The following is a 25,242-nucleotide window of genomic DNA, read 5'->3' as shown; positions in this document are numbered from 1 at the left end:
TTTTTGTAGCTCAGCTATATTCTCGATAGGGTATTCCTTTATCCGCCCTCAGTCAATATACGCTTTCTTTCAATACGAGTGTTTAGAATAATGAAAATAGTGAAAACGTTAATCTTATCGTTTTCATTACGTCCACGTTCCGTATCGAGCATGCGCCGTAGCCTAATCAACATTAGGCTCTCTGTTGTCGATGTAGTCACAATCGCACCGATTGGCTCCTTTTTCGAGCGGGGAATAACAAATGCGGCTTTACGACAGGCATAGGTCTGATCGCTTGCCAGTTAGCCACTGGCCGGAATTACGATGGAGCAGAACTGTTTTCCTTATTTATTATTACTATTACCGTCGTCGTCGTCGTCGTCGTCGTCGTCGTCGTACGTGTCTCCGCAGGGCGCAATGCACGTACAGAAAGTGGTAACGGGGAAAGCGGGAAGTAGATAAATTGTACGAGCATCGAATTGTTGCGTGGAGATTAGCATCGCAGTGTGTTGTTTCACAGATGATTACAACCCCTCCTATCAGTACGATGTTTTATACTTCTAGTAATATCTAATTATAGCAATATTCGTCGGGCTACTTCTGTGCGGAACGCGTTAACTCATTTGAGGACTAACAAAATGCTAGCGTACCACCAAAGTCATCGATTCTAAGCTACGCTCAACAGCTGCTCCAGCTAACCTACCCAGTGGATCACGAAATAACGAAACACACAATAATGGATATGGTGTTTTTTGTTCCGGTTGAAGCCAGCTGCTCTTATCTCTAATCAGCCGGCGTTGATTGGCTAGCTGACACTGAAAGGGAGGACAAGATGATGAAAAAAACAGTGTGAACTATTGCAATAAGACGTTCCTAGAAATATTCGAAATTATTCTATTAGAAAACAATGCTTGATTGAGATTAATGCCTTCTGCTAAAAAGTGCGGTGGTCGACGATAATGAGATGCGTTTCATTCCTATAAAACGTTCGTTTCGCATCCGTGTTGAGATGCGGATATCAGAATTCTTTATATTTTTACTATTACATGGCTGTATTCTTCATTGTGCCAATTCTTGGATGTGAAAATTTGACATCTAGATAACACTAATTTCAGTGCAAATGTTACCACTGATTTTTCTAAACGATGAAAGTAGCATTCACGAGTATTTTTGGCAGAATGCTATTTTTTACATGAAATATCGCTGCGTCTAAATGATACAAGATGCATACACAAATTAGTTCACATGTCTTTCCGTAGAATTCCCATCGCATTTAGATCGTTGACAATCAAAGTGGCTCCACCGAAGGCCGTTTGCATTACGCAGTTTGACCATAGTGAATTCTCTGCCAGCTGAAATTCTATAATGGTCCTTTCGTGCACGAGTACGTTTTCTATGTGATATACTGTTACTATTAGTAATAATTTCACCAAAGTATAATAATTATAGATTGATTTATTAATAGCATGTTACCCGCTGCTGCATCACAGAGTTGCGGCGAAGCCACTTATTACCTAGACTATATACAGAATATCCTCGTTGATTAAAGTCTGTCCTCCTCTATTCCGCTCGAGCTCGAGTATACTCGATTAAATTTATACCGTCATGTTTCTATTCTCCAATGATTATTATTAGCATATGATACAGTTGTCTCTAAGTGATGCTGCGTCGAACGATTCGGTGTTTTACAAATCTGCGCCTCATAGCTTATGATAATGATGCAATATTGCAGCTATATTATTCTGTCGATGGGGAACGAATGGCGCATTAACGGGAAACAGCGGTCATAGCACTTTCGGGTTGCTCGGTAGAAATCATCGCTGCCATAATAAACGTTTACGATTAGAGGCATTACTTCTAAACAGTTGACAATTAGTATGATTACCTTAATATTGCCCCTTTTTCTGTTCGTCTTTTTTAATGTGTTTTTTTTTTTCCTTAATAAAAGTAATGTCTTTAAGCGATCAAATATGCCGAAGGATATGAAATTAGATGCCTCTTTCTCACGCCGTAGTTCTCATGTTCAGATTAGTCTGCTGAAATCCTAGTTATTGTAAACTGCAATGTTACAATAATCAACTGTGCTTTCTTGGACACTCATTCTTTAATCGATTTCAGCTGACATGTTGATTACGGTTATTGTGTGCTTGTTGAATAGCTGTTCGTAGGTGTTGACTCGCCTATCGAGACATAAGCACTTGAACGCAGGCTTATCTTCGAGGTATGTTTTTGGGGCTTCCATTGCACATACACTATGGCGGCAGGCGGATCGTCGGACCGTATGCCGATTTGCCACCACCCCATCAAATACTGCGGTTATGTATCCTTTGCCCTACTCCCTTGTCATCTGGTTGCCTCTCGTGTTGTTGACGCTGCGATATTATTGTACCGAGAGGTGTTCATAGTCGAGCGACATATCTCTTACAAACGCACTGACACGTACCGTCAGCCACGTACCCTCATGCCGGTTTTACGTTACGGGAAACACTTCGCGTACTTTTCGTAGATGTGCTTGGCCAGCAGATTTGTAGCGTGTTTGGCTTACTGCTTATTCAATCAACGCGGAGAAACTTCGCGTTCTTAAGAGACTATTTTTGTCGGTCGATAATCGACCGACCATGGCATAACGGTTATGCGGACACACGGTAATTTGAACGTGTTTCGGCATCCAGACGAGCGGTCGTGTTAACGGAGAACTAGACAAGAATCTAATAAAAAAAAAGACAAGTTACGATGATTTTTAATATTCTACATCGCTTGCTCACGCTAGGGTTGCAGCTTCGGAAAAACATAGCCGACAATAGTACCTTGAAATGACATCAGCGGCAGTGGCTTTCCGGAAAAAAACAAGACATGCTATTCGGACGTGATTTAAGCCAAAACTGCGTAAATGCGTCAACAATATAAGATAAGAATTTCAATTCAGAAAGTCGACTCCTCCACAGTCGTATGCATCGTTCAGCAATGCGTATTAATCATGTACAGCGTACGGCCACACTCAGATCGATGACTTTGAGCCCCTTCCAGTAAACAGTATACCGGCACCATCATGAACGCCTTTTTCGATTAATCGAAATGCACTATGGATGAATCAACTTCGTCATCAAAATCACGACAAAACCAGTTGGACGTTAGCTGAGCGGTTTAAGCAAAAGCACCATCAAGTTAAGCTTACAGCGATTTTAAAATTCGACGGGTAACATTTATAGCACACCCCCAAGCGAAGACAACCTTGATGGAGGTTGCATTTCAAAATACTTCGAAGCTGTCTTTTGTCCACCCACCTCGCTTGTCTGTCGTCTACACGAGTTACCAAATCATCTAGCACGTACGTTAGATACACGACGTTGCGTATATTTTCGTTTTACTGGTAGCGAAGAAGATGGGCAACTATAGTCCCATCTGCTATTGATGGTGTGATTTCGTAACAACGTAATGGAAACAATGGCCAGCAGCCGTTCTTCTATTTTTTTTTGTTCAGTTTTTCAGCCTGCATCCCCGCCCCATGTACCTGATATAGCCTACACCTGCCCTTTACAATCTGATCTATGCGTACTTAGCTAGAAAAAATCAAAACTTCGTGTGTCTTCATGGAACGCGCATAGGATACAACGGGATAGGAACGATTGCTGTTGGAATGGGACGCCGTTCCCATAGTGGAATTCACTACGATACTAGAATATATCTGTACGAAACATTGCCAGAGCAAAGGATGATGGCGCGACACGAACTAACCAGAAACAGAAGTGGCCAGCGACGCTTATGCGGCTTCATGAAGAACTGCAAGGAGATGAGTCGAGCAATTGGAAAACTGCAACAACAGCTGGAAATTGCGTAGAAGTGTCATGTAATTAACCCAATTATCGACGATTCCTCTAAAGCGGCTTGCTAATAGCATAAAGTCTACTGGCGAATTGAGAGCTTGGCGACGATGTCGCTCGCGCAGATACAGGAAGGCGAACAGCGAGTCGAAGAAATTAGGAAAGATTAAAATGAAAATATAGTTAGTATCTCTATTCTGTGTTTCATTAGTTTTATCACAATTCCACTTGGTACTCGGTATATTGTCGTTATATAAGATTTCGTTCGTTTTTGCATAGTATGGATGATATGTAATATACTGATATTTTATTCTATATCAACTTATGAAAATCTATATCACTTAAGTAAAAGAACTCGTTGTCTTTCTGCTTTCTGTTTAATATTTACTATGTACTGTACAAATTTGATCAGGTGGGATTATAACGCCGGTTTCTTGAACTCTTGATGCAATCGTTGTGAGTCATGACCCCATTGACAAAGTTTGTCAGTAGCAACATTAAGAAGCGAGAACTCTTATCTATTCGTCTCAGTTCGATTTCCAACGAATCAGAGTTCTGTCGTGATCATGGTACGTTTCCGCACAATTCTACTATCAATGCGAATTTCGTCTTCACCAGAACTACACCGACCGTTCATAGTGCCAACGTGCCACGGCGAGATCTCTTCTTCGGTTGAACACGATGACATGCGACGTTCTTTGTCCTTCTTCAAGATACCGCTGCCGACTCCACTATCGCCATCATCGTCCGGGCTCGTGCTACTGCTGTTTTTATTGCTCGCCGAACTCACTGATCGCCGCACTTCGCCACTGTTGACTTCGTTGAGACGAAGAACGTCGTGCACTTCGGCAGCAACCTCGAACACCTTCTTGATCTCGTCGACTGGTACAGGCGTGATGTCCGGCGGTGGTAAAAGACCTCCAACCGAGTCTTCAGGGCCAACTTCTAATAGTGTGAGCTCAGGTTGTGGGTCATGAAGTATAATCAGGGGCGCAGTGTTCTCCTCTTTCACGGGGTCACCAGAGTTGGCCGTTACAGCAGTAATAATAGTGGAAGTCGTCTCGATGACAGGAACAGGTGTTGTATGTGCGGGACTGCCATCGGGATTGCACAAAATGACTGTTTTAAATTTATCCTGTTGGCGCTCACGGGCTATGTTGTTCTTGACGTGCGGAGTCAGCGAGAACTTCGGTTTGTCAACAAACTTCAAATTGTTTCGTACCGGCTCACTGACGAGAACGCTGTTCGATGTTGTCACAACCGTCGTTGAGGACGTTTTCGCGCTTCTTGAACACTCAGGCTTTGTTGCAGGGCTCTTCAGGCTATCAATGTCATCGACGAGAGCATCTGCTGGCCGAACATCATATGGAAGAGCCTTCGACAGATGCTGTTGGTGATTATTCTCGCCATTGAACTCATTTTTGTTACTCAGATTGTTGTGGTTGACGGCTTTGCTGATCGACTTAATAAGAGTGTCCAGTCGATCCTCAGCATCGTTAACGACCTTTGTCGATGTAGAAGACTGTTCCGCACTGCCAGCGCTGCTGCTGTTTGCATAGCCGACAGTTGGCACGGCGCACGGTTTGGGACCACTAACGCTCTTAGTTGAGAAGCGGCCCGGTGCGATTGTAGCAGTTTCCGGTATCGCCACTCGTGATCTTGACAAGGCCGTTTTTGGCTCCAAGCTTCCTGACGTCGTCGCTGCACCATGCTGATTTGTCGTTGTTGTTATATGATTACCGTTTTGCTGCGGTGATTCGTTATTATTAGTTTTTGGCCTGCGCGCAGACTGTCGCCGTGAATAACGCTGTGAGGGACGTCGCTCGAACTGGACCGTTCGGCGGGTCCGGTTTCTCGAAATTGCCTGGAACTCGGTTCGTCCCGAGTAACGGAATCTCGACCCCATTCGAAATAGATTCTGTTTGAGGTTTCGCTGGTGATCTGGCGGCGCTTTGAGGCGGAAGAACGAGTGGTGCTCAACAGCGCATTTCCATAAATGCTTCGCTGCCTTTGGGTTGTACAGCCGAAATACGAACGTATGCTCACGTTCACAGCCGTCGTCGTCGTCTTCGACCACGACGAGTGTGAGCTTTTTGTTACGGAAATCCAACTTCGTGATTTTCGGCCAGAAAAACAAGCCAATCTTTGTCTGCTCCTCAAATACAAGAATGCCAGTTGGCGTTAGGCCAAGACTGTAGTCTCGACCGTCTTTACCGAGCACGGTATGCATATCGACGCCGTACATCTCTAGCCATTTGGCCTTGTTAAGGTAATTAAGTTCCGCCTGTGCAGAACTCTGTCCACGTAGTCGCTGATATGCTTCAAGGATATCTATCTCCATCTCTTCAGTTTGTTCAGGACAGAAGCGGAATTCAGAGATTAACTCAAGTGTATGCTCGGTGGGGTCAAAATCACCCAGCTCTGACTGCAGTGAAAGAGCACTCAGTTCTACATTGGTCTCGTGAGGGCAGGGTAGCTTTCCGTTAAGCACATCTTGCTTGAGCTGGAGAAAAAATAGATAACGGGTCAACTCCTCACGAAGGAGGTTCGGTTCTGACGAGTAGAATTTCACTTTAAGCCGAAGCGTATACGGCGGACCTATTTTTACTTGTTTTCGCACCTGTTTCGTTGGGTCTAACCAATGCTGTACGTGGAAAGCGTCCGTGAACTGAAGGCCAAAATAGTCTTTTTCGATGAGATCGATATTGTAGAAGACTTGCTCAAATAGCTCAGCACCAAGCGCTTTTCGAGGCAGCTCGATGGTGAGGTCTGAGCCGTCCAGCATGACAATCTTGCATGGGAGACAACGCTTCGACGAATTATAGCCATTAGTGCCGGTGCTGGAGTGTGAATGCCTTCCACCCCACCGTCTGCTTAAGTAACGGAACATTTTGAATGTCGTCTATATATTTCGCAAGCACGGCGGCGGTGGCGACCCTTCAATGTTTTCGAAAATCCAACAGTTTTCACACCTTTTTCTATTTGTTCGTTTCTGCTTCAAAAAACACCAACTGTATTTATTACACACTGTCCAATCGTTTAGCGGTGTACATCGACGAAGTCATCTACAAATGTACAGCGCATTCAGCTTTATCAGTACACACATAGGTAGTCCCTCCTGCTCAGGCTTTTGGTTACTTACGCACATCCGTGATCACGTATAGACAACCGGTGGTTCATTCAGTACTATGTTTGCTTTAGCCTTCAATAGAACGTGACCATAACAGTATCAGCAGCGCGACCGCCACGGTCCCTGTTGCGCGCTAAAATCTGCCTCCTCAATTACAGTGTGTTGTATTAGAATGTAAAAACTATACTTGTCTACTGCCTGCTATTAGGTAGCATATGATACGATGTCCGCTAGCGCGTACGTTCACAACGATATGCTCCTGTAGACTACACACATAAGAGCCGGCAGGCAGACCAACACCTTTCGAGCATATACTTTCTGGCGTTGTTGTCGTCGTAGCTAGAGGAGAGCACAGGGCAGTAAGGCGACTGGACGAACTACTACCGTTTGCTCGCTGTGTCTCGTCTTCGGCCGCTCCTTCGAAACAAATCCAAGAAACTCCTACTACTCCTGGCCGCTTCTGGCGCGGCCACTGCTATTAATGTTATTGTTATAGTAATCCAGAGCTACCGATCGTTGTGGCCGAGTCTAATAGCTGACCTCGGCAACTCCTAGCTTGCACAGCACCTCAAACACTTCGATATTTCGGTTGAATACACAGACAAGAATCAATGGTGAGCGAAATAGCACAAATGTACAGACTATCGCAACTCCGCCCTGGGCACGCGCACTCCAAAGCCGAGATTAGTGCTCCACACAGAGATGACACTGGCGTTTCGCTGCTTGCCGAGCTAACTCAGGTAGAGCGAAGTGAATTAGGAACCAATGGATAAATCAAGCAAAGATCAAAAGCTGCGGTTCGGTGTTTTTCTCCGCGTTTCAACGCTGTCACAACTTGTTCAATCGCTCCATGCGTAACAATCGTTTCTTGTCGTTACCTGTCCCTCGAATTCGCTATTTCTCCTCAAAAAAAAATTGCTCCATACGCGCCCGCAATGAGCGTCCACTGAAATTTCCTAGCGCGTTCGTCCCTTCGCTTATCGTGTCGTTGAAATGCATACGATAAAGATACATAGGAGTGACCGCAGACACCACGGCAGACTCGGACAGATCAGCGAGAATCAGTCGAACGCTAAACGGAGCGAAGAATCGTACGAGAGTAGCAAAGACTATGGTGACGTTATGGGCAAAAAAAAATCCTAAGTTTTTTGCGTTCAATTCTATAACGAATTTCTTTTCCGTGTTGATCGCTGTTTATGCGTCAGTGCGGAACGCCTAATTGGAGACACTGTTCGAATATAACTGACTGGCTATTTGTTCTGATGCTTCTAATGATATTTAGAATGCAGTTAAACAGGAACGATTAGTGCAAGGGACACCGGCACGGGGTTCGTCGAACAACCCGGTGAGGATAGTTCACCGAAACAGTCGTTCATTACGCCACATGGTCACTACTGATGCAAACGAAAGCACGTACACAGATACGCACTTACCCTATGTCAATCGGGCCTTTTACTACAAATCAAGCAAAGTTGTCGGTCGAACCTGTTAATCTATCGTCGTGGGGTAGTATTGACGACAGCCTTAATCGAGCTCCATTCCTTACGACTCTAACCTATTCCTTTCACTGTATTTGTTTCGTCAACGCGACGCAACTTGCTCGTTCGCTCTCATCGCTAATTTTCGTGGTAACGATTGGCTGTAGTGCTATTACCACTGTTGACAATCATTATACGACAGCATCAGCTAATCTGTCCTATACCTTACGATGATCCTTCGATGTTGGCCTACCCGTATCCTTTCTTTGCGGTTAGGAGTTGCCACGCCGCCGACCGTTATTGTCTAGAAAATGTCAGCTTTTGTCGTTATGCGACTTTTCTTCCGAAGAGAGAATTAGCCAGAGCATGAACGTTGACTATTTTGTAGTCGCCTCCTGCTCCTGATAAGAGGTTGTTAAATACTAGCAATAACTATTAAGCGCTAGTTAGCATACTGATAAGCGATAGTACTGGAGTTCGTTTAGCTTCAGCTCACAGCCACTGAGAAAGAATGGTTCGTGCCTAAGATCAGCAGTCTTCAAAGCCGTCGTGCCCAACAGTTATTTTTTTTTTACTTCGTTGTTGTTCTGCTGTAGCTCTCGCAGATGAAAAATTTCAATAACGCAGCCGATACAACAGAATTACCAGTGGCGCCACTACGGTTGAGGAAGGCGACGTTCTGCCTCGGGCGTCGTCTTGCTTTTAAAGACGCGAACACCGAAGATCGCTACTCTGCCGCTATTGCGTCGTCCCGTTCCTTCGTACCGTGTGTCCTGAACGAGCCGTTTTTTGAACTAACTGCTATCCGTGCAGACCTAATCCGAACCGATTGATCCGCCTGTCGGTATTGCCTCACCCATTCGGAATTACCCGTTTCTGTAATATTGAAGCTCTCGAGACAGCAGACTATGCACTTCAGGCATTAATTCACTCAAAAACAGTCACATCTGTTGTACGATTAATAGTGCTACAGCGAACCACATCAGAATGTAGTACTCCTAGCTCACCTGCGCTGTAAGCTCACCACAAAAAAATTCTCCGCTTTTCTGGGTTATGATGCTTTTTTTCTTAATTTTTTGGGCCTATTTTTGGCTACCTGACACATGAACGGTTTCTAACACTTCTATTTCTGACTCGCTCCTACTTACTCGTGGTCTTCTAGGTTAGCTGCATTATAAATCCGTTCTTCACTCGACCTTTTTTCTATTCCAACTCTCATTACATCCACACGAATTTGTACAGCTGCCATCGGAATAGCAGTGCTTCTTCGGCAGCAGTCACTCGCTGACTGACGTTTGGGGTCTGTTCGATTGGCTTTTGCTGTTCTTGAGTAGCTTTGCTCGCTCCTCGGCGACGACTAAGCGAAGTCGCTGTCGTCGTTACTGCTGCTGCTCGAACGGCCACTGATAGCAGCGATAGCTGGCGGAGACAACACAGCTGACACGGCGACTACACGCATTCACCATGCAACCATCCGCCGGCGAGAAGTAGTCAGTCCTCAGCCGCGTGAAGGCAGCAGCTACCCTTAGCGGCCGCGTATATAACCCACACTGGAGTAGCGGCAGTCACAACAACCCGGACACGGTGTGGTGGAGAGGGAGCCACTGTCGCGCGCCATTGACGACTGCTTGACCGGCCGGCAGTCCGTTCGTTAAGCGACTTGGTAGCGGCGCCAGCAGCGCCTATGGCATCAGGCGCCACTCGTCATGCAGCCGCCGCGCGACTTTCTGTTGTGAGTGAACGGCGAACGTGCGTGTCAGTTTGTTGGCCTGTCTATGTACGTTTGGGCGGATACGGAATAGCACTAGTGCCATGTTAGGCTTCCCGTGAGTGCCACTGTTGGCCTTCTCAGCAGCGAAGCGCCAGCGTTGGCTACGTCGATGTTGACGATCGCCACGATGATGCTGATGTTGATGATGATGATGATGATATCAATGTTGTTGTTGTTTTTGAAGCAGCTGCTGTCGATGACGGTCGTGATGGGGATTGCCAAGATGCCGGGAAGCGCGTTCGCTGTGGCCTGCCACCAGACCCAATGGGATGGACACACTTCAGCCGATCTTCAGACACTGATGCGGTATTGCCGTCGAGAACCCAACGTTGCATTGCTGCCGCCGCTGCTGCTGACTGTCAGCGTAGTCTTCATTCCTAACAAAGGATAGCTCACAGTTGTTTGCCAGTCGCCGATATCTCTCTAATGCAAATCATCGTAGTCCGATTGAGCCATCATCTAAGCAGATCTTATATATCGACGAAGGGTCTAAGGACGGATCTTTTCGGCTTTCCCGTTTGCGTTTTCGACCCTGTTGTTGTCTTTGCTTTCTGTTTTTTTCCTTTGTCTCTTAAACCTCCTGTTGTTTCCTCAGACAGCCCTTCCCTCTTTACGAAAAGATCGCCCTTAGCTGATACATCGTTCACCACTACTTTTCCTAACCTCGTATCTCTCGCACGAGCGTCAGCAGCCGGCCCTACTGCTCCACTAGTGATACCAAATTAACTGCCGATAATGTCGAGAATACTAAGCATAGATGTTAATGTAGCCTCTTTCTACTCTATTGCGGTTCAATGGACGAAAGCCACTATTCAAATGGAATAATGCAGCCAAATGATACATGATTGACAGGCGTCAAGTGAGAAGCTGGTCAGAGCAACGTAATGGTGGCTGTCACTGCATGCATATATGGTTATTAATAGATAATTAGATGTTAGCGATTGAAATACTGAAGGTTGCCCGAATTCGGTTAACTGTCGTTAGTTGAGATTCCCACTTCTGCCTCTTTGTGTCTGTTTCGTTTTATGATTGATCGTTCTTGTCGATTAATGGCAACAACGTTCTTTCAGTTGAAAATTTATGAACCTCTTTTGTAGTACTAGGTCGACACAATCCTAGGACAAATTTTGCAGCTATAACAACCTTGAACAGGTTTATCCTCGCTATCCCCGTTTGTTCTCTTTCGGCCTGTCACGGCCTGTTACGGTATGAGCTCTACTTGCAATGGCTTTGAGAAAGGCTCATGCCAACCAGCAGTAATGGCTGACTTAGTTCCGTTTGAATGATAGAGTAGATGAAGGCGTAATTTTCGTTAAATAGCAAATACAGTAAACAAAATCTGTACTCCGTCGTCAAGCTCGGTCAGCTACACAGGCGAGTGTTTCACACGATGCAGAAAACTTAGCATTAGTCTGGCCTCCATAAGCCGCTGCTGGTCAGGCAATGTAGCGCTACGGCGCCGTCACTCTGTAAAGAATACCAACAGTGATAGCAGCGGCCGAAGTAAAAGTCGTAACATTTGAGACCTGCACGCATTGTCGCTTTGAGATAGATACGCAAAAACGTCGTTGTAGGCTTTGCCATATTGTGATTGCCCTCACTCAGCCTTCTATGACTCAGCGGTTCGCTGTCTTGCTGAGGCCTTCCTACGGTGGCGCCTGCCATTTTGTTCATGGCGCGTTAGGAATTGCCGAGTAGCTTACTCATCGAACGCAAATGTCGAGATCGAAAATAGAACGCCGATTTGTTAGAACAAAAGTTGTATTTAGCCTACCTTTCTGTTTTGGTTTGAGTAACCTCGAGAAGAGATAACCTAGCCTGCTTTTATTAGTATGCACCGCTGGCGCAGTAAGCATTCGTTGAGTAGTAAAGGCTGTTTTGGTGGACATGATCGTCTGCAAGTCATTTTCATCTCTCTGCCTTTTGTTATAAATGGCTTTTTTTCCCAGGGCTCTATGTTTACTACACATATTATCCGCGTAGTTGTTCATACAGTAGTTGGACCCCGGGCTTTAAACCAAGCATAAAAAAAAAACTAGTCGAGGATCTACCTAAACTTTTTGGATCATCGAAGCCTCGTGGAGTTTTGCGTTGTCTTCCTTCGGCGTTACTCCCCGAGGCCTATACATTGCCAGTTTTGGTAACCACCGATTTGTTTGGCGGAATCGCAGTCCACATTTACTGTTTTAATGTAATTCGAAACTTATAGGATCGGAGAAGTTTCTGCCGCAGCTTACCTGGAACTTAAGCTATCCTTTCGCACCCAAAAACATTTTCTCACACTCAATATCAACCTTGTCCAATACTTACCTTACTTTTTACCACGTTAGCACAGATGACCATACAGGAAGCAATTGGCAATGCCACTCAACGAGTTTTAGGTCTTACATTGCCTGGCGTTCATGGTAACAGCGGTACCATTATCCTCTGGTGTGCGTAGGGCTGTGAAATGAACTATATTAAGTTTTCGTAATAGAGCCGGCAATTTAATGGTTACTTCCCTTTTGTGACCGTTTGTGACCCAAATAGAAATGTTTATTTCCAAAGCATTTGAGTCGATGTGGACAAACGCTATCAGAAATTACTGTGACTTAATAGTGACCATTTTCACAATATTCCCGCTTTGTGTTTTCTAACAGATACGCAATTCTTCTATTACATTATTCGACCGCTCTGTAGCACCGACGTAATGGTTTGGAAGAAAAAGGTGTGTTAGGCTTGAAAGTATAGGGCGAAATGAGATAAGTTGCGAAGGTTAAAGGTTGCTCAAGTTACTTTCGGACTGGAGTCATCTATAGATGATTAGTGTAGATGAGGGATGGAAAAGGTTTCGTCGGCGCGTCGTTCGTGTATTTGTTCTCTAGTTATAAACGTACTTTGTACAATGCACAGTGAAATTAATATATTTATAATTATGGATTATGGATATAATTATGGATAATTAATGGATCTGGAGCTATGTTTCAAATGGCCATGACAAATTTCTATAGCTTTTTTAGAATACAGTCGCTTAGAATAAACACAGAGATTACTTGCGAGCGGATAATTTAAAAACGGAGTCAGCTACAATGAAGGGCTGTTCGCTCTTAGCTTGGAAGGCCAAGGAGCGTCAGCTTAAGATTTATCTGGTAACTCAATGCTGTTACCTAATGTCATACAAGCTAAGTCCTTTCTAGCTAAAGATAATTGAACCAGCTGTCAATGTAAGGATGAACGCCAAGAAACGGATAACACCAGCCTCTTGGTGTTACTAAAGCCGCTTATTTTAATTTCACTAAAGTTATTTTGTTATTTATTATAAACTTTTATAGTTATACCTATAATAGATATGTAATACATATATTAGTTGACTTCAGCGAAAAATACGTCTCTACGATGGAACGTTTCCGCACCATAGTAGCACCTTTGTACTACTGGCTCGAATTAGGCGTCATACGGCCACTAACTAAAAATCAATCTGTGTACGTACAAATACAATTTATTTGATAAATCTAGAAATTTTGCTTGCTTTCTGAGTGAGCTTGAAAGATTGATAAATAGGCTTCAAGATTCGTATGAGAATTCGTCCAGCAGACAGCCAACACCAGTTTCTGAATTGCTCTTATCCGCGTTAAACCTGTATGAGTACCTATGACAACTGCCAATTTTACGACGATCATGAATTTCGAAAAATGTCGAAATTTCGACAACGCAACTACACGTTACGTTGTTAAAAATCGATCTCGAAATAGAGAAATGTATCTACGTTGCAACGTAGATATACCTCGAGTGATACCCATATTTCCTAACACTTCACAAGAACCTGAAAGAGAATTACTTGCTTTAGTATATTCTTATTCTTCTACGAAGTTCCGTGCAGCACGTACATACAAAGACGTGACTGAGCGAGAAGCTGCGGTATCCCAGCCTCAGTAACAGTAACAGTGATAAGCGCTAGTCATCTTAAACAGCCGTGACCTTGTAGAATGGACAATGAAGTAACAACTTCTAGATTCATACTGAACCTCTGTTCTACGGAACTTTGTGGCACGGTATGAAGGTCCATTTACGTGGAACTTCTTTGGATGGGCGCTTGTTTGCATGGGTCTAGAGTGCTTCAAACTTGTGATTCAATTGAAGTCACCGTCCAATAACAAATCACTTAACCTCACGTTTTTCTCATTTCAAGTTTTGTGGATGTCACGTTTTGTTTTTTCTTCGTCCACGAGCACTTTTCTCACTTTTTCGATAAAGTTTTTGCACGCAGCGCTTTCGATCCCTTTAGATGTAAAATCTTTATAAAATTTAATCTTTCACTTCATGTCACGTTAATGGATCATCTTAAGGGCCAAGTAATGCACATTTTATATATAAGACGGGCATGTTGAACTGAATAACTACATGCATTCACGTCTGACGTTCCGACTGACGTCTTCATACGACACGTCTGACGTACTTTATCCGTTTCTGGCTTATGGTAATTACATAATGACGGTAGTTGATTGTGCATAAATAGACATGAGAATCTGTACAGCTGTTTTCTTGTAATTGTAACGCGGTTGAAACGTGCAGCTATTTGTAGGTAAGCCAAACCGTGAGAGCGCTGCAGAATTGACACGCAGAGCCACCCGTTACTATACATTTCGACTTTCACGTTCGGCATCGCCGTTAAGCATTCTGCTGGTGGAAACCAGATCGCTGCCTCCCAGCAGGAAACGGTGTCTATACTCAGATTCGAACCTAGACCACAATGTATCTCTAAAATTGGCCGGCAAATCGGTCACCCACTATCACAGGGTAGACCACCGGTTACTCCTACATGTCATCCCTCAGATGAAGTTTCAGAACAGCTAATGCATTTGTACAGGATTGACACGCTGACAACGTTAGCGGGGGCGACGCTAAACTGTATGCAGATTGGACACAGATAAGAAGCAACAATGTTTGGAAAAACTTCATATATCGTATATGTCACACAAATTTGATGTCGTTATTTGAAACAAATACAGTACTATATGGTACGCTTAGCATGAAAATCATGTTGCGCAAACAAGAACTCTAGCTTCTGAACGCGTTAAGATACGCTTTTTTGTGTTAACACTTACGCAAATGCTCTTTGTTCATACATAACAAAACCATCGTGCTTGACGTGGTGAAAAATTATGATCGACCTTTCCACGAAAACCCAATGTTTACCATAGGCCTCCATTTAACCGATCACCAATTCTTTGAGCAACTATGTTCCTGTTAAAAAGTCTCTGATTGAGACATTCGTATACACTTTAGCGTAGTTAGCCATGTCGGCTTATACCTTGTGGGCGATTTGCGTGCTCCGGCCTACGCGTGCTATTCCTCATCTATCGCGTAGGATCTTTATCTGGACACACGAACATTATGAAATGATTAATTTGTAATTTAACGAGAATGTTTTCAAATCTATTTTATATACTTGTTCCGTGTAAAGCTGAGCCTTGCTTTATATTCGAGCAAAAGTATCTCTTTTGCTTTCCTATAATTTAAGCCCATCTTGAGCTACTAGTGAATGGGAAGATTATCAAGCAATATTCTGAATTATAACGAAGTAAAAATTGAATGTTCGATTTACTGTACTGCATTCTACTTCCATTATGCATTTTTGTCGTTTTGAAGAGCGGATTCAATCGATTAACGCACACAGCTGGGCATTAATTATACATGGACATTTAGTGTAACGTCGGATTCAATCCAGACGGCTCGACCTGGTCTCGTCGTGGGCAGTACAGACTCACAGAAGAAATTGGAACCTCCGGTTTCCTCAACACAATCGAGGCGCAAAGTCTCGGTACGTGTGAGTCTGGAAGTGTTGCTGCGGTAGGTGTTTCTACCACTGCAACCTTTAATGCTAGTCTCACCTACCGATACTTGCATAGACGCCCGTTTTCCTTCAGGACTAGTGACATGCCTGTTAACGAATAGCTTCGCTATGCACCGTGCACGCATCACCAGATTGTATCGACCTCTCAATTCCATCAGACAGCTGGCTCGCAGCACGAGGAGAAATGCATCTATCTGTGCCCACGTCCAAACTTAAACCACAACATGTCCTTAACGTTAGCAGGCAAATGCGTTACTCTCAAGCTATCGTGCAACAAATTGTATCGATCTTGAATCGTGTAAACGATCTTTCGGATCAGTAGCACAACACATCACAAACGATGGCAAGACATAGAAAAGGCTCGATCAGAAGTGAGTATATCGAGTCCATGCCTTTGGCGGCGTATCCTATAGTGGCGCTACATTATAGCGATTAAAAACGCAGGAGTTTTTTTTTCATTTTAAATAAAAGCATGCTTACTTTACTCGTTAGATTACCAGGTTGCTATGTATATAACGTTAATGAAGTAACAAAAGGACAAAGCCGATTTTTTAAGGAATGCTCAATAAATCCGTAGTAAACTAAATCCGATTAGGCGCAGCTTAGACGGCTGAAACAATACATTCATTCACATCGCAGTGAAGGGTCGACCGACCAGATGCGTTGTATGCAGTCGCACATTGACGCGTTCAGGTGGCAGGATACGAGTTTCAATAGGACTACCCAACTCGTTGAGGAGAAATACGGTAAAGAACGTTCTTCGTTCTCTCTTGTTCTCCTAGGTTCTTCGCAGGAGTTTTTGCCATTCCACTAACATCTGATATGCCTCTGAACGTAAGTAGGTATTCTGTGTGGTTTTATACACTTCTTTTATACATCTACATTCCGACCTTTACGTCCAGCATCGCCGTTTGGCATTTTGTTAGAAAGCTGGCTGGCTCCCAGCACGAAACGAACCGTATATCTATACCGGGGTTCAGACCTGGTCCGCAACGCGTTCCTAAGATGAAGATGCAAATGCGTTACTATCTTTTCACGCGTGCCTCCTATGTTTGTATACTAATTACAGTCCGTACTGGAAGCTAAACATCTGAATGAAGCTATAGTTGATTGTATTGTATGTAAAGAATGAATAACTATGTAATACAGTTCGACCTCGTTGTACATGTGCACATTTCGTTATAAAAACACCAATCCGTTTCTGCTTAGACAGAACGTGGAGAAAGCGCTAAGGTTGCTTTGTATTTCCAGTTAATTTGCTTGGATATTTCCACTACCGTCCCTCATTATACCTATACTTCCGTTTCGTCTAGCGAGAATCGAGCGCACGCCTGGCGTTATGTGATTCGATACGCGTGCAGATCGTTATTTCCATGCAAAAGCTTTTGTGTATTGGTCTTAGTTTGAATCTCAGCTTCTATTTCTAATACATTTCGTGTGTGTTTATATACTCTTATTTTTTCTACTTAGTCATTTTTTATATAGCCTGCATTCCTTTGATACAGACGTACATTGTGTGTATGTATACTGATGTCAATTTAGTTCAACCAGTATATATACATACGATGTACGTCTGTATCAAAATCCGGGCTTTTTTGCCCAGTTCGCTGCAGTTGTTACAAATGCGTTTATTCGATACTAAAATATCACTGAATGCAAATTCGTTGCAAGGAGAACATAAGCAGACCTGCAGTCACAATAAGAACGGGGGGCATCATCGAAATTTTAATAAAAGTTGACAATTAATCAATCTCTTCGCACTGAACGAACCTCTCCTGGCGTGAATTTCTTGGGTTACTTTACATTGATCTTTTACGGCATTGAAAATGAGTATGAGTTTGCGAACGAAAAAGAAAATAAAGCTTTTAATTCAATTGAATTGAATATTTATGACGAACGAGAAACAGTACGAACTGCAGAGTTAATCTATGTCGATCAAAACCGGACTTTGGCCGATCGTTCCGCTTCAATCAGATTAAAAGGTGCGTGTGAATAGGCCTGCTTTGTAGCAGATTGTTCACTAGCGTTTAACTGCACGTTCACCGAATGAGTCTTCTTCGCTGAATTACGCCTATTGCCTACCTTCGAGTTTAGTAGGCCTGCTCCAGTTTAGCATCTCGAGATCCCGGCAAAGAACGGCCGAAGTAACATGACTGAAAAAATGGTTGCTCTGGTATTTCCCTGACATTTTGCAAAAAACGTAAGTCTTAAAGGCGTACGATAGCCCCACCCGGTCTTCATGAGGCACGTTTTCTGAGCGAAGATATGGAAAGCTTCTACTTTAGCTTGCCCCGATTTTAGCGCTGCCATCAATAAAAAAACTTGAGTGGTTTGCTGTGATTTATTCAGCATCCGAGCTATGGAATTGCTTCTCTCGTTTAGGTATATTTTTTCTAGGTTTAGGTGTAATTCTTGAAGTGATGTAAGGAAGCGCATCCGCCTATTCTTCTAGTATCAACAGGTTCTCTATTAATCTGATAGATTTGCCAGCTACTTTTGTGCCTCCAAATGCAGACAAGACAGTGTTCCATATCGCGCTACAGGGGGATGTCTTCGTCCTCTCTCGAAGAGGCCTATCACTTAGCAAATCTAATTCGCATCACCATGTTGTCGCACCACCGCCGTGTTGATGTTTCTCATAGCAGCAACGCTTGCTGTCGCCTTGGCCCCTATCTTTTGTTCGTGACATCGATCAAGGAACTCGCCATTGACCTGAACTGCACGTTCGTATGTTCTGTCTGATGTTTCAAGCTGTGTCCCTAGAAAGCATTACACTGCATTAACGTATCGAAGTGTTTTTTATTGACATTTCTCGTGATCTGCCACACCGAGGAAGGCCAAAAATGCATCCATTCAGAAAGACGCCCACTGACTTTTCCAGTAAACTAACTATTTGTCTGTGAGTTAGTCATTCGTCTTACCAAGGAAACGGCCGGTGATTGATTTGATCAGTATGCTCGTCCTTGTTATTCTATAGTAAAACAATCTGACATCGGAACAGTGACCTGTGTGCCAGTAAGTGAAAGACATGAATCCTCTGTCAATTGCCTAACGCGACAATTGGCAGAGGGTGCAAATAACAGGATAGGGTTTTATTATAGTAAAGAACGGTCCTGTTACCGAAACCACACGTGGAACAAGAGAAAAGGAACAGTTAATTTTGATATCTTTTTGGCACCTTTTTTCTTAATTAGAAATTCGCTTTTTTAGAAGTAGGTTATAGGTCTTTTTAGGCCTTCACCACTTTACAATACAGCCTGATGCAGCAGATAACATAAAACTGAAACACTTTTGAACGAACACAGTATAAATGAGAGTTTTACTATTGAAGTGTCTTGTTGTATGCATCAGGAGCGGAAGAAATTTAAGGAAATTACCGCTCTACGCTTATCAACCCGTATATAGTATTCCAGTGCTATCTTTGGAGTTCCTTGCAAAATCACCGTACGTTTTCTCTTGATTTTTCATACTTTATATTTTTTAAGTTAGTTAAAGCCATGATACAAAACATGGCATTAATCAGTTCTTTTGCACTAAGTTTTATGTAATTGTTTATGGATACGTACATAGATGCTTATAAGCACGTGTGGAATGTCTAAGCTCATAAATTTTTAGTTACATGCTGTGCATTTTCTTTCCAATCGTCGGCCTTGCTCTATATGGCCATAAATCTCGTACAATGCAATAAAAGATACTGTTGTATACCTAACTTCTCCTTTTTTTGCCTGACCACTGCATTACAGCCGAAGTTTAACCCGCTGTAGTAATTTTAGTCAAAATATAAATGTTGATGTGTTAAATATCGCCTCGCCTAAAGTGTCGAACGGTTTAATGCATCAATTCGCTAACGCAATTGTTGTCGGATCAGTATCCGCTGATTCGTTGTTTAACTGACGCATTTGTATTAACATTGTGTTTTCATTAACCTAAGCGTTGCGAGCCCCACATGGGAGCAACTAGCAGAAAACTTGCAGGGTAAGTTTCGTGCATAAAAATTTAATATCATTAAGTCATTTACATGAAAGAGTTTCATGGCCCCAGATATTAACCGTAACATAGCTTCCACGAATAGGTTGCTACCATCACATGATGCGCGCTACCCGTAAAAATGCGCGCCCATTTGGACAGAAACGCAGTTTTTTTTTCATTTCTCTACGCAAACACCCTATTGGTCTATTATCACTATTTCTATACAGCAGACAGACATTCATGCCGAGGATCTGGTGCGTATGTCCATCGGTCTAGGTCGTTGCACGCGTCGGCGGCGGTGAAGATAACAGGCAAGTTGTTTTTACCCCAGACCACTCTTGACCATCGTCCTGTGCCAAACAACCCCTCGGGAAACTGAACTGACAACGTGTCACATTTCCTGCCCCTGAAAAGCAGTGTTGTATCACTCCGCCATTTTGGATCACAATGCTGTTAGCGGCAGTAGCAGCGACAACGGCAGCGTCGATTCAGGAGGCGGCAATGGACTCAGCCAAAGCATAGGCAAACCCACAATCGAATCGAGAAAGATTTGTATGAGTGTGTCTGGCCGAGCGCTGTTGAAAGTTGACCTAAGCCGTCTAGTCCTCACTGCTTGTTTATTATTGCGGTGATGATGACGGCGACGATGCTTATGTTGCCGATGACGATGATGATGATGGCTATGCTAATTACTGCAAATTGCGTAATCGGAATACGCAACTTATATATTCCTTTATAATGAATTATATCGGAAACGACTAGATCTCGACGAGAAATACAACTAACAACGACATTGAAAAAGCGGTCCGTATAGTAGTGGTCGCCTCACGCTGGTCAGATCACAGGACAGGGTGACGTCGTTGTGAATCAGTACTGGGCTGAAGTTCTGTGTGCGGCGTTAAGACCGCGAAGCTGACTGTTGCAGTGGCCTTTATGGCCGCATGGCCGCATTGATGATAAGGGAAATGCTTATATACTGTTGCGTGGAAGTGCGTTGGTAAGTCTCTGCGGGCCAGTTCCATAGATGAGCTTTATGTACACAGAAATTTGTAGGAAAATTCGAGAGCGAGAAAGTGAGAGAGAGAGAGAGAGAAAGATGTGCGCGCGAATAATTTCAGCTATTTTGCGCGTTTCTATGTTTTGCGAGATGTATCTCATAGCCGATATCCCACACAGAGGCGTATTTGCTCTCGAGGGTGTGGAAATGCAGAGTTGAATGCTCGTATTAACCTTCAGCGATGCAAAGGCGTTGGATAAAGTAGGCAGGCGTGGCATTTTAGGTAATTTTGTGCAGGCTGGCTTCAAAAACTCATACGGATGAAATTCTCATACATAAATCAAATATGGATTCTGATGGAGTGAACTGAAGGTGATACGAGTTAATATTGGCATGCTATTTATTGCGATTGTTGGTTTTTACCCAATGTAAAACGTTTTTAAAGTACTCCTGGAAGGTCGTTAGTGATCGAGGTGCACGCTTTTATATTTCGGACTGCGATAATGTGTGCCGAAAATTGTTTGTTTAGCAGGGAAAACTGTGGGTAAATGAGTTTGCGAGTCGCGCATACCAGTAAGCTTTGCGGCCGATGATCTGGCGTTATCTTGCCTGCCGCAGTGTAGCTAAGTTCACAGTGCGTAGTCTGAGGTTCTGTTAGAAATGTTCCCTTTGTTTAAGCATGGCACATCGGAACGATTTGAATTATACCACTTTCTGTATGGATTGTGGGCTTCATTCTGCTTTGACGATGGGACCTCGAAAGGCTAGGGAATAGGAACGAATTGTACCCATTACGTGACGTGACTCTCTGTCGTAAAGCTGATAGGAACTTAGAACTTCTTCTCCTTCTACAAGATGTTGAACTGCATGGGAAAACGAGAACTCCTCAAACGGCTGTAAATGGTCAAATCGAGTACGTTCCTAAAGTTATTGAAACTCTACTCTTTTCCTCATATGACATTATTGGCATATAGCTAAACAGATAATAATAATGCTATTGTTGGGTTATGTGTATGCGTTTGCTATTGCAGGGTAGACTCAGGTTTTTCGCCTCATTGCGGCGATATTGTGATGATAAACGACAAATAAAACGGACTTTCGGGTTCGTACCAGTCGTTACAAGTATGGATACAATGGAATTGGATTTCTCGAACAGCGGGACGGTTCTCATCGAGAAGTATACCGTCAATCAGCTGATTTACATTGCACGGTGCATGAAAGAGAAAAAACGTACGCACATATATTACGCAACAAGTGTATATCTGCATTAATGAGCATTAGATACAGAATAGAAATATAGAATCGCAATGATTTAATAGTACTGGGATTGAGTAGTTATCGCTGTCTAGCATGAAATTATCCTTCAATACGTTATTGTGACCCTCTTTGTTCTGAAGTTAATCGTTCACACTATAGACTATCGTGCGTCGATAGGGCGCACCGACACCGTTCACGCTTCACACGAATGTGGCAGGTGCGTGCATATATTGCCAATACCTTAAACATTAGAGAGAGTTTAAAACGAACTGCATAGGCTAGGCCTATTCCAAAAGGCAAATAGAACACGCGCCGGCTATCACGTGGTATTTTACAACAGAAAACATAACTTTTTTTTAGCGGAGTAAAGATGGTCAAAGTTGATAAGTAGCAAGCGAGAATATTTTCTCGACAAGTCCACCCTAGAAACTGAACTTAGGAAGTCATCCTTGCCGATGGAATGCGTTAAGCATCAGGCTGCTAAACGCAGCAGCGTAATTAATAAAGCATTTCTTCAATAAGAAGACCATATTAGGTTCAAATAATAATAGGCTGTGCTTATTCATTGGTCGAGTCAATGTATTGAAAATGAGTCATTTTTCGATTTTTGTTGTACGCTGTATTACTTACTTTCAGTTGTAATGCTCTTTTTTTAACAAGACATGCAGCACACGTTTCGTAATGTGACCAGTTGCGGGACGAGTCATCTTTTTTCTTTCACTAAAAAAGCAGATACAAATGCAGCTCTTGCATTATTGGCCACTACGATTTAGCCTTGGAGTTGACCTACTTCTGTTATCTTGTTCGTTACAGGCTTTATGCACCTTATAAAGGTACCTAAAACTAAACACAAGGTACGTATTATAGTTAGCTATCGGTGATAGATTACCGTTGGGATATATATATCCTTGTTCGTCCGCGTACACAGAACGCGCCGCGCCTTATCGTCGACTTAGTATTGTTATTATCTATTTTTGACAAAATGATTTACGCTGGTTAAAAATAGAAATTAATAAATTGAGTTTGAAATAATTCGTAGCTGTCAAACATGTACTTTAGAAACACTTTGTGAAAAGAAACCATGTCGTTTGTCTGTTAGTTATAACGATTTCTCTTATATGTTTGTAGAAAGAATTTGTTTACGTAGATATGAGGCTTGATGCAATAAGCTCTCTGTAAGGGCTCTGTGAAAGAGGTGAACCGGCCAATAGAAAAGATCGAAACTATAACACCCATTTTGAGGACACGGGATTGAGTATCTACGTGTGAATTTTCGCTGGTGATAGGAAACTGGTTTTTCTGCTTTTTTTGGTCGATGACATCTACCTATTTTGCCCATCTTGTTAGGGGACTTTGTGTGAAACGCACTAGGCAGTTCATTCGTGAGTGACACCGACATGAATCACTTAATCTTGCATGCTTTAGGTTCGCTTCAACTAGACCAGAGTCATCGGATTCCCTATGCAAAGGTCATAACCAAACTATTAGTACACAGGGCTGTTTCTTTACTGGACTTCATGTTGTTATACCACTGGTCTGAAAAACCTCACTGCTGCTATACAGCTGAATTTTGCTAAACAGGACTAAACTGGCCACTTTAACAAACGACGTGCTTACGAAAAAAAAGGAAAACGAAATGATGTGCTTTATTTGATTTTACGAAAGCCACACTTTAAAAACAACCTTAGTCCCATGTATACTTGTGTCTCTGAATGCCGGCTGTGTACTTTACAAATGGACTTCGCTATGCCGGTGACGATGGCCTATCTTTGGATGATACTAGCAACAAATTTATTGAGATCAGTCAGCCATCTTACTGCGACTCGTTAGAGTAGCTAACGCGTTCATAGAGGATCGCACCAGTTCTCAGTCGTCGATTTGCTATGCTCTTTAGCGGTATATATATATATATACTGTCAAGTGAATATTGTTTCCATGTGATAATTTTCTTCGCGGGTGTCAGTTGAGAAAATGACTATGATAGCGTGCGTGTAAACTGTAACAATGTTGCGGTATGTATCACGGCACAACGGACATGCGATTCTATGTGGGGATTCGTCTTACGTGTGCCTCGACGAATCCCTACATATCTTCTTTTGAACGAAGATCATTAGCATGATCGTTTCAGTTTGTAACAGTAAACAGAAAACTTTTTCTTTCTAATTGTTCATGCTTTATGTTAGGTTGATGATTCTCTCCCGTCATCAACGGCTGTCGCCAGATCACCAAAGGTACTCAAAGAAAGAAATCCCTTTAGTACAACCGGCCGCAGTACCAGGTCGCTGCTGAGGCGACTACCCAACCGGAAATCTCAGCTAGCATCGTTGGCTGACAAAAGTTTGAAAACCGTTACAGAAAAGGAAATAGAAAGCCATTCTTTGCCGATAATACTCAAAGAATCACCGATTTCGACGGAACCTTTGAGCTTAGGTATCTCCTTGATGTACTCGAAATCTGAAATCGGTAAGAACAGATCTCTTAGACTGACTAAATTAATTGGCTGTTTAGATGCACAGGGAAAAATGTGTACACGAAGAATGCGAGCTGTTTAGCATACCGAAACAACGGCATTTCCTTAAACCAAAGTGTTATGCCATTAGAGCATGGACGATAGGCACAGTGAAAAGACTGTTGGAACACCAAGTCAGTTCTGTGGTGATTTCGAATTTCTATCTGTTTTCTGCACTGGATGACAACAATACAGTAAAGACAATAAAGGAATATGTTAGAATTTACGTTTACACATATATGAAGTAATTCAGTACGCATGCTCTGTAACGGCGCAAGTTGCTGATATAGGTTATTCGACACTTCTGAATCCGTGAAAGACAAAAAAACTGGGAATGTACCTTACAGCGCACGTCAGTCAATAGGAGTGCTTACTGAAAAATAATTGGCGTGTCGAAAGTTGATTAGAAAAAAGTGCAGGTTTTTTAGAGACCTGTTGTGTACATTTGTAAAACTGTGTACAATAAATGACATTGATATTTACTAATTCGTGTGATAT

The 25,242-nt window shown here is 43.0% G+C and overlaps 2 protein-coding genes and 1 long non-coding RNA gene across 14 annotated transcripts in view; 1 reads left to right on the top strand and 2 right to left on the bottom strand.

Annotated features, from left to right (window-relative positions):
* Positions 1-15,161, bottom strand: part of LOC111260408 (uncharacterized) — a 48,088-nt gene extending 32,927 nt beyond the window's left edge. Inside the window, exons 1-2 of one of the 3 annotated variants that reach the window (XR_015311064.1) lie at positions 9,557-15,161; positions 683-794 (exon numbers count right to left, since the gene is read on the bottom strand). This is a non-coding gene — a long non-coding RNA (uncharacterized LOC111260408). The remainder of the gene's footprint in view (positions 1-682; positions 795-9,556) is intronic. The other 2 variants (XR_015311061.1, XR_015311062.1) reach the window with 2 other exon arrangements.
* LOC111260405 (uncharacterized) overlaps positions 1-25,226 on the top strand; it is a 40,453-nt gene extending 15,227 nt beyond the window's left edge. For 2 of the 10 annotated variants that reach the window (XM_086968312.1, XM_086968311.1), the window contains exons 3-5: positions 22,010-22,208; positions 23,049-23,089; positions 24,419-25,226. In XM_086968312.1, coding sequence (XP_086824438.1) covers positions 22,103-22,208; positions 23,049-23,089; positions 24,419-24,787 — 516 coding nt within the window. In that variant the 5' untranslated portion in view covers positions 22,010-22,102 and the 3' untranslated portion in view covers positions 24,788-25,226. The other 8 variants (XM_022833148.2, XM_022833143.2, XM_022833149.2 and 5 more) reach the window with 8 other exon arrangements.
* Positions 1,417-7,197, bottom strand: LOC111260403 (uncharacterized). Its single transcript, XM_022833137.2, has one exon. The coding sequence runs from the start codon at positions 6,688-6,690 to the stop codon at positions 4,348-4,350; it is 2,343 nt and encodes a 780-aa protein (XP_022688872.1). The 5' UTR covers positions 6,691-7,197; the 3' UTR covers positions 1,417-4,347.
* Positions 25,227-25,242: the final 16 nt, after the last annotated feature.

Source organism: Varroa jacobsoni, unplaced genomic scaffold (genome assembly GCF_002532875.2).
Source record: "Varroa jacobsoni isolate VJ856 unplaced genomic scaffold, vjacob_1.0 scaffold_436, whole genome shotgun sequence".
In the NCBI taxonomy this organism is placed as follows: Eukaryota; Metazoa; Arthropoda; class Arachnida; order Mesostigmata; family Varroidae; genus Varroa; species Varroa jacobsoni.
The sequence above is the reverse complement of the archived record's forward strand: the minus strand, read 5'-3'. Positions and strand labels throughout refer to the sequence as shown.